Source organism: Hyperolius riggenbachi, chromosome 3 (assembly GCF_040937935.1).
Source record: "Hyperolius riggenbachi isolate aHypRig1 chromosome 3, aHypRig1.pri, whole genome shotgun sequence".
Classification (NCBI taxonomy): domain Eukaryota; kingdom Metazoa; phylum Chordata; class Amphibia; order Anura; family Hyperoliidae; genus Hyperolius; species Hyperolius riggenbachi.
Genome location: NC_090648.1, coordinates 85,487,718 through 85,498,030, shown reverse-complemented (window position 1 = coordinate 85,498,030; position 10,313 = coordinate 85,487,718). Strand labels below are relative to the sequence as shown.

General features: G+C 43.1%; 1 protein-coding gene across 1 annotated transcript in view; it reads right to left on the bottom strand.

Annotated features, from left to right (window-relative positions):
- Positions 1 to 397: 397 nt before the first annotated feature.
- The window catches only part of LOC137562789 (dnaJ homolog subfamily B member 1-like), a 28,277-nt gene continuing 18,361 nt past the window's right edge, over positions 398 to 10,313 (bottom strand). The window contains exons 3-4 of the mRNA XM_068274484.1: positions 6,229 to 6,812; positions 398 to 4,450 (exon numbers count right to left, since the gene is read on the bottom strand). Of these exons, the coding sequence (XP_068130585.1) occupies positions 4,220 to 4,450; positions 6,229 to 6,812 (815 nt within the window). The 3' untranslated portion in view covers positions 398 to 4,219. The remainder of the gene's footprint in view (positions 4,451 to 6,228; positions 6,813 to 10,313) is intronic.

Genomic DNA, 10,313 nt, shown 5'->3' with positions numbered 1-10,313 from the left:
TTTTTTTCTGGTATAGTAGTTTTCAAGCTGTGAGGAATCTTTTAGAGCAAAGCAGAAATGCTGGAGTTCAGACCACTTAAACGCACGATGCTTGGGGTAATGGAAGTCTACGGGCAACACAGTAAGTGTAAACGTGTAAACGATGGAGCGTGGATTGACGGGAATCCCAGTGACATACCGTACTTCCTGTCCAGCATCAGCGCACTCTGCTGCAGGGTCATACAATTGTCATTTTTTGCATTACGGTGGGATGCAACAGGAGCATTGAATCCCACCACAACGCAAAAAGCAAGTGTAAAACCAGCCTAAACATTGTGCAGACACACATACACACGAAAAAAAAAAAAAAAAAAAAAAAAAAAAAAAAAAAAAAAGAAGAGGAAGAACCACAAAACCGTTTACTGAAAATATTGAATTTTATTTTGAGAAGATATTTCCAGCTCTTGGAGATGTTTACACTTGCCTAGAATCTCTGGTTAATGCCGCTGTACAACTCTAGGCTCGCAAAGAGTTGGCGGTGGTCAGGCAGCACTATGAAGTTTCATTCAGATACAAAACATCACAAAAACAAACGTCAGCATCCTGTCGCCACACTTTACAGATCAGTCAGCGCCCCCTACCCCAAAGCACTGCTTATAGGTCAATCTGCAAATACACTATTTACACACAGAACCATGTGATTAAAATAAAAAATATATATAATATTTACACCACAAATACAAATGTATTTATTTAGGGGACACTGGAGCGAGCCAGTAATTGCCACAATTTAAACAAGGAACTCCCTTCCTCATTTCATCTGTAGGTGCATTACTAAACTTTCACAATAGAAAACAAAATCACTAGGGTGCCAGCTAGTGGCCTAGTCCAGTCATTACAACTGTTAATCTGAGGGAAGAAAAAATAAAAATAAGGGGCGTGTCCCCATCCAGTGAGATTACATTTCAAAATGTTGCTGGATCAACAGAACAAATAACACTCCAGTTAAATTGTGCGTCGTGAGATGAGGAAAAGAAGCCTTTTATAACAAAATGTATTCCTAGTATAAAGACGTTGCACATGTATAAAACACACCAATACTGAAATAAAGGGGTTACATTATGTGTGAAGGTGGCCACTAATGGTCCAATTTCTAGCAAAAAATCGTTTGAGCGATCAGAAATCCTGATTGGAAGAAAAAGCATTCACTACACCATCAATGAACCAATCTTTGCTTCCAATGTATCACAACCAAACAAGAAAATCCAAATTTTGGTTTGACAAAAATACAGTCGGACGATTTTTTTTATAATCATTCATAATCGATTGTGCCCATCAACTGAGATTATTTTCAACCAATCTGATCAGAATTTCTGATCGCTCAAACGATTTTTTGCTATATATTGGACAGTTAGTGGCCACTTTAAGATGCCAGGTTAAAGTGTGATGTCACAATAAAAAGATTTGATACTTACCCAGGGCTTCCTCCAGCGCCATGAGCACTGATGTGTCCCTCGCCGTCCTCCTGAGTGCCTCCGTTCAGACACAATCAGTCACGGCAATCTGGCTCAGTCGCGTCAGTCGGCTCTTCTGTGCATGCGCGACCCCTCCAAACATGCGTAGAAGAGCCGACTGGCGCGACTGACCCCGATTACCGGGACTGCTTACAGCTGAACGGAGGCACTCGGGAGGACGACGAAGGATGCCTCGCTGCTCATAGAGCTAGTGCAAGCCCCGGGTAAGTATCAAATCGTTTTATTGTGACATCTCAGGTTTACTTTAAACTAAAATCCTGTCAATCTGACAGAGATGCTTATAAAACAGTGCTTGTCAGTCTAAACCCTCTAGTGTTTTAAGCCCCCTCTACACCATTCAATTCCAGGCAAGATCGATTGAATTCAATTGGATCGAATTCGATTAGATCGATTAAATCAGACATGTCCGATCGGCATTAGATCAATCGTGTGATCGATTTGCATTGAAAACTAGCCAAAATTGATCACACGATTGATCGAATGTCGGATTTAATCGATCTAACCGAATTCGATCAATCACGCCTGGAATTGAGTGGTGCAGAGGGGGCTTAAGCAGTGTTCCCCAACCCTGTCCTTAAGGCCCACCAACAAAGCATGTTTTGTGGAAAGCCGCAGACGTAGGTAATCAGATTGGCTGAGACACTAATTACCTCACCTGTGCATGTGTGTGGTTTTCTACAAAACATGTACTGTTGGTGGGCCTGGAGGACAGGGTTGGGGGAACTCTGTTTTAGAGGCCCTGGTCAGTGTAAACATAGTCATCATCTGCTTGTAACGAACACAGGTTTCCCACATCCAGCAGCGCAGCTACAACAGACCCCTGGGTCTGCTGCAATATCACCTTTAAACAGCAGGTGGCACTTCAGATATAGCGCCTTGGTTCATTTTCACTCAGGCAACACTATGGGAGGGCCCTTAAAGGGAACCTTAACTGAGAGGGGTATGAATGTTTCCTTTTAAACCATACCTGTTGCCTGGCAGCCCTGCTGATCTCTTTAGATGCAGTAGTGGCTGAAATACACACCTGAAACAAGCATGCAGCTAATCCAGTCTGACTTCAGTCAGAGCACCTGATCTGCATGCTTGTTGAGGGGCTGTGGCTGAAAGTATTAGAGACACAGGATCAGCAGGAGAGTCAGGGGACTGGTATTATTTTAAAAGGAAAAATCCATATCCTTCTCAGTTTAGGTTCCCTTTAATATAGTCACAGGCAGGCAGGGCACATCTGGACTTTAGGTACCATCCCAGTTCAGAGAGGCAAGCCTCAGGATTCTCTTGACCAGTGGCACAGGGCAGATCCTAAGCAACCAGGTAGACAAAAGGTCTAAAAGGTGTAAAGAAATGTTACTCTTACTTTGCTGCCGACAGGATGATAGAGCAATTGCAGCGATCTTGTATTACGAGCACTATGAGGAGCTCACCAGGATCTACTAATGTCAGATACAGAGTAGACACTGTCAAAGCATCTCTCAAACACAGTGCGAGAGCTATAACTGAACACAACTCATTTATGAAAGTGGGGGGGGGGGGGGGGACACAGGACCTGTCCTTTAAGACTTTGTTGAGAATAGACAAAGAGTTGAGAAAAACATGACTATTTGGGCTCACTTTATGTCCTGTAAATGAACACAGACCCCTTTTTTCCAGCTTGAGGGCTAGTTCACAGTGGTCAGTTGTCTCGCAGAATAACTGCATGTCAGCTCACTGCCCATACAATCCTATGGGTCTGTTCACAGTACTGCATTGTAATGGATCGTGTTATTCTAAGTCAAGCTTTCCCAACCAGGGTTCCTTGGTATTTTCCCCCATCCTGGGTGATATATAATACAGCACGTTATAATAGTGGGTTCTGTAAAAAAGAAGCACTAGATTGGGGGTCAGAATAATGAGCACATTAATAAAAAGCACTAGAATAAGGAGACATTGTAATAGGGGGTAGTTCTATAAACAGCCACATCATTTTTAAAGACCATGCCTCCTGCCAAATAAATGCAGGGGTTCCTCGAGATCCCCAAATTATTTGCAGACGTTCCTTGAGATCGCAAAATGATTTGTAGGGTTCCTCTAGGGTAAAAAAAGGTTGAGAAAGGCTGTTCTAAGTCCCTGCATGCAGGCGTTGCATTTAAAGAGAAACCAAGAATTTAACTTCATCCCAATCAGTAGTTGATACCCTTTCCCATGAGAAATCTATTCCTTTTCACAAACGGACCACCAGGGGGCTCTGTATGGCTGATATTGTGGTTAAACCCCTCCCACAGTGTCATGTCAGGACCATGGTCCTGACAGTTTCCTGTCTGTGAACCTCATTGCATTATGGGACATAACAGCTGTTTACAGGTTGGTCCAACTGCCAAAAAGAAAACAGCATATACTCTTCCAGTGACATCACCTGCCAGAAGTAAAAAAGGTCTCCAGGTCATAAATGTCAGAATGTAAATCAGGCAGAGGAAAGATTTTACAATGGCCAAACACTGACTAAATCATTTATACATAATTATTGTAAAAATGAAGCACTTTTTTTCTTACATTATTTTCACTGGAGTTCCTCTTTAAGTCTTTGCCCAGTCTCCATGGCAATTCACACACATTATAACGCGTGTGTTATGCAACTGACCACTGTGAACCCAGCCTTACTGCACTGAAGGCGTTTCATGGAACCTTCAATACCGCTTTGGTCTATGGTGCGTTAGGGAGATGTACAGTTACTATTTAGGTAAGACCCTCTCTAATGTCTCGCGGGCAACAGTGGGGAGACGGTCAGGGAAGCGGATATCAAACTCTACTATCAGATCGCCCCTCTGATCCGGTGACTTGGGCAGGGGAAGTCCTTCTCCGTGGATTCTCCGCTTGGTCCCTGGACTGACGATGTCTCTGATAACGACGGGAAGAGTGCGTCCGTCCAAGGTGGGGACGTTGACGGAGCAGCCGCAGAGAGCCTGATAAATCGAAAACAGTAATCATAAGATACAAGAACAACAGTAAACGCAAAAGTAAAAAGGTGAAAAGTTCAAAGTCAAAAAGTGAGAGTCAAAAACCTGGATCAAGCATATGGCTAATCCAGTAAAACCTGAGTCAGCTGAGTCAGAGTACCTTATCTGCACATGCTTGTTTAGGGTTTATGGCTAAAAGTATCAGGGCCCGTTTCCACTGGCGCAGTTTCCACTGGCCGAATCGGCAGAGTTTCCCCACAGGCAAATCACGCGGGGAAACTCTGCCATAGGGTACAATAGCGCTTCCGGCCGAATTGCTTGCACTAGCGATTTGGCCGACATTGTCATCCGAAATGGCACGGGAGGCTGCGATTCCCATAGCCGTGCATGGCACAGCTAATGGGATTTGTCTGCGTGCCCGCACACCAGGAATGGACGCCGCACGTCTCAAGTGGAAACGGACCCTTAGAGACAAAGGATCAGGAAGCAAATATGGCACCCTCCATATCACTCTCACCTCAGGTTCCCTTTAAAGTGGATCTGAGATAAACTTTGACTCATTGCATAATTTTGTTCCTTTCATATAGTTTATAGGGCATTCCTCAAGCCAAATACTTGTTTTTGTTTTGTTTTAATACTCTAAATCCCTATAAACTAAACAAGCCTCGCCCACAGCCTACTTGAGAGCCTTGGCACTTTCAGCCTTAGTAGCAAGGGCTTATGGGAGATCAGTCTGGGCAGGAGGTGGTTACTATCCAGAGATTTCAGAGGCAGAGGGGAGGAGGGAGGAAGAGGGGAGTGGGAGATACAGTTCTGTTTGTCTCATTACACACAGGCAAGCTGAACATGGCTGCTGTCATTGTATCACAGTTTGCAGCTAGATTTGCTAAGTAAACTATCTAAACTTTAGATAAGACAGCCCCGAGCCTGCACAGAAACAAAGCCGCTGGCTTATTCCACCGTGCAGATCGTCAACGCGGCCAGGGCTGTGGAGTCGGGAGTCATTTTTTGGGTATCTGGAGTCGGAGTTTCATAAACTAAGGAGTTGCAGTATTTTTGTACCGACTCCACAGCCCTTATCGTGCAGACCAGCCAAGCTCTCTTTCACAGACAGGAGGACAACTTCAAACTTTTAAAAAGGATCCTGGGCAGCAGTGGTGGTCTGGAGGAGGTTGGGGGGATGGTGTACTCACCTGGAGTGGGGGAAGCCTCCAGATCCTATTGAGGCTTCCCCCTTCCTCCTCGGTCCCACGTCGGCGGAGATAAAGCTCGACGAACAGGGGGGATGTAAATATTTACCTTCCAGTCACAGGCGCAGTATCTATTCTCCGCTTGAGATAGGCGGAAATAGCCGATCGCTGTCCCGACTGAGATCGGCTATTTTCGCCTATCTCCGTGCGGAGAGCCGCAACAGCTCCCCCACTGGAGCCAGGAAAGGTAAATAAATCAGCGCTTGTCAAGGGAGGATTCTGGGACACTTCGGGGGAGCCAGCACTGGACTGCCTGCAGCTAGAGGGGAGGGAGAAGCCTCATTGGGACCCTGAGGCTTTCCTCTTCCGAGGTCAGTACCCCCCAGGGGAACTTTTTTTTGTTACAGGTTCTCTTTAAGTGGATGAGCCCTAACCTTGTTTTATAGAATGCTGGATGGCGGGCATCCTTACTAGCTAAAAGGCTGGGAAGGCAAAAGTGGCTTAACCCAGCATGCCTCACAAACGTTAGTCTACACAAAATATGAACTTACAGGCATAGTCCAAAGACAGCCACAACATGACACGTTTGCTTACCTCTCTCAGGCTGATTTTGGCTGTGTACACCAGATTAGATGAATCTCTCTTGAACATCGTGTGAGGCTTGTCTTTTAGCACAAACACAATATCTGCAGGGATGTTAGTTGGGGTTTCATCGCCTTCTTTGGGGAATGTGATCTTTGTGCCTTCCTTCCACCCTTTCTTTACTTGAATAGTGAGAATCTTGTCCTCTGTGTGAACACTTCTCCCATCGGGGCCCAGACGTTTGTGAGAAATCTTCATTTTCTTGGTGCAGCCACTGAAAACGTCCTCAAGAGAGACCGGAAGCTCCCTGATCACTGGTGGGTCTTGCTTCCTTGACATTGGCTGAGGTCGACCTGGACCAGCCCTCGGAAATCCGCCTAAATGGCCAAAGCCTCCCATGCCCCCCATGCCAAAGCCTGAGAAAGGATCATCGGTGTCCATGTCTTCATCGTTTCGCGCAAAAAAAGTGTCAAACGGGTTGCGACCCCCAAAGAACTCTGAGAACATGGCATGTGGATCTCCATGGAAAGAGTAACTGAAAGATGGACCATTAGGACCGCTTCCTCCTCCTCCACCACCAGGGGTACCCTTTAGGCCTAAAAGAAAAAAAAATGGAAATTATTAAATGTACAAGGGGTTTGAGTTCAATGTATCACAACACCACTGCAAAGGTTCTAGAACTTGCCCTCTGGATATAGTAAACTCAGTCAGGTCCCAGCAAATGCGTCTATATAAATATAGATCTTCAACTATGGGTGCAGGTACCTGAGCCTGTTGGGTGTAGTGCGCATGTAAAAAATATTATATATATATATATATATATATATATATATATATATATATATATATATATATATATATATATATATATATATATATATATATATATATATATATATATATATATATATATATATATATATATATATATATATATATATATATATATATATATATATATATATATATATATATATTATACCCATATACAGTGATGTGAAAAACTATTTGCCCCCTTACTGATTTCTTATTATTTTGCATGTTTGTCACACTTAAATGTTTCTGTTCATCAAAAAACGTTAACTATTAGTCAAAGATAACATAATTCAACACAAAATGCAGTTTTAAATGATGGTTTTTATTATTTAGTGAGAAAATAAACTCAAAACCTACATAGCCCTATGTGAAAAAGAAATTGCCCCCTGAACCTAATAACTGGTTGGGCCACCCTTAGCAGCAATTACTGCAATAAAGCGTTTGCGATAACTTGCAATGAGTCTTTTACAGCGCTCTGGAGGAATTTTGGCCCACTCATCTTTGCAGAATTGTTGTAATTCAGCTTTATTTAAGGGTTTTCTAGCATGAACTGCCTTTTTAAGGTCATGCCACAACATCTCAATAGGATTCAGGTCAGGACTTTTGACTAGGCCACTCCAAAGTCTTCATTTTGTTTTTCTTCAGCCATTCAGAGGTGGATTTGCTGGTGTGTTTTGGGTCATTGTCCTGCTGCAGCACCCAAGATCGCTTCAGCTTGAGTTGACGAACAGATGGCCGGACATTCTCCTTCAGGATTTTTTGATAGACAGTAGAATTCATGGTTCCATCTATCACAGCAAGCTTTCCAGGTCCTGAAGCAGCAAAACAACCCCAGACCATCACACTACCACCACCACCATATTTTACTGTTGGTATGATGTTCTTTTGCTGAAATGCTGTGTTACTTCTACGCCAGATGTAACGGGACACGCACCTTCCAAAAAGTTCAACTTTTGTCTCGTCGGTCCACAAGGTATTTTCCCAAATGTCTTGGCAATCATTGAGATGTTTTTTAGCAAAATTGAGACGAGCCTTAATGTTCTTTTTGCTTAAAAGTGGTGTGCGCCTTGGATATCTGCCATGCAGGCCGTTTTTTGCCCAGTCTCTTTCTTATGGTGGAGTCGTGCACACTGACCTTAACTGAGGCAAGTGAGGCCTGCAGTTCTTTAGATGTTGTCCTGGGGTCTTTTGTGGCCTCTCGGATGAGTTTTCTCTGCTCTTGGGGTAATTTTGGTCGGCCGGCCACTCCTGGGAAGGTTCATCACTGTTCCATGTTTTTGCCATTTGTGGATAATGGCTCTCACTGTGGTTCGCTGGAGTCCCAAAAGCTTTAGAAATGGCTTTATAACCTTTACCAGACTGATAGATCTCAATTACTTTTGTTCTCATTTGTTCCTGAATCTCTTTGGATATTGGCATGATGTCTAGCTTTTGAGGTGCTTTTGGTCTACTTCTGTGTCGGATAGCTCCTATTTAAGTTATTTCTTGATTGAAACAGGTGTGGCAGTAATCAGGCATGGGGGTGACTACAGAAATTGAACTCAGGTGTGATAAACCACAGTTAAGTTATTTTTTAACAAGGGGGGCAATCACTTTTTCACAGAGGGCCATGTAGGTTTTGAGTTTTTTTCCTCACCAAATAATAAAAACCATCATTTAAAACTGCATTTTGTGTTCAATTATGTTATCTTTGACTAATGTTTTTGATGAGCAGAAACATTTAAGTGTGACAAACATGCAAAATAATAAGGAATCAGTAAGGGGGCAAACAGTTATTCACATCACTGTATATATATATATATATATATATATATATAGATAGATAGATAGATAGATAGATAGATAGATAGATAGATAGATAGATAGATAGATAGATAGATAGTGTGTTTATATGCGCACTACACCCAACAGGCTCAAGTACCTGCACTCATAGTAGATCTTGGTGGCGGAGCAGGACAGCGAGGAACTAATTAGCCTGAAGGGGGCTGGAGGAAGCCCAAGGTATGTATAAGACTTCAATTTCATCTGTCTCAGGTTTACTTTGTTACACAGTAGTACTATACTCTACATATGCACTCCCCACAGAGTTGTAGGGAATCCACTGAGAATGTTGTACACACTGAACACAGAGGTGTTGTCTATCACCCATAAACCTGGTTCAGATTGTACATGAAGAATGTGCGATAGAGGAAGAATCCCCTCATTCTCCTGCAGAGTACCTGCACATCATTCTTACATGTACCCACAGTTATATTGCCTAGGGCCTGATCCATGTTCAGACTGTGCATGAAGAATGTGTAATAGAGGAGGAATCCCCTCATTCCCCTGCAGAGTACCTGCACATCACTCTTACATGTACCCACAGTTGTTCTTTGTTCCTGTCTGTACCTTCTACAAGTACTCTTACCAAGGGCTAGTTTAAAGGGGCCCATACACTGGTTGATTTTAGCCATCGATCGACGGCCGATTCAACCGTTTTGATCAAATCACCTAGAAAACGATGCAGCAGAAATCATGATCGATTGGCTGATCGATCGATTTCCGTCCGATTTTGATCGATCGGTCCGGACTGAAAATCTGGGTCGGCCCATAGGGTTGCATTGGATCAAATGGTGCAACACTGCATTTCGATGGAATTTCAATAGATTCAGTTTGGTCAGGTGATAGATATGCAAGTCTCTGATTTGCTAGTCATGATCATGTGCTAAAGCAGGATGTGGTCACAGCAAATCAGAGCTTTGCAAATTATCAGCTGATCAAACAAATCACATGTTTCTGTAGGAGTTCTCCTAGACATGGCCATCGCTTCTCACCAATGTGACGAGTTAGTAATAAAACTGATGCTTTTTTTACTGTTGTATTAAAATACATAAACTGAAATGTCCCATTTTCTGCATGTAAGTTTATTTTCTTGCAATATCCAGCTTGCTTTGCTCCAGCTATAGCCTCAGGTTGTGCCTTTACATCTGCCGGTGAGCAAAGGTGGGGCTGCCTTGCCTTACTTCCGATTATGTTATTTATCCTCACATATATCCTCTAGATTGCAAGCTCCCAAGCACAGGGCTCTCGTACCCCGTTTGGGTCCTGGAATTTATTGTTCATTTTGTATCTTGCAATCTGTTATAAATTTTACGTCCCATGTTACACTTGTCATTGTAATTACCAAATCTGTATTTTGTACCAGTGTCCATATTTATGCATACAATTGTCCAATTGGTTTTCTCCAGGCTGATTGCTCCTTCGCATCCTGCGCTTCTCGTCTCCGGTACACTTTAACTACT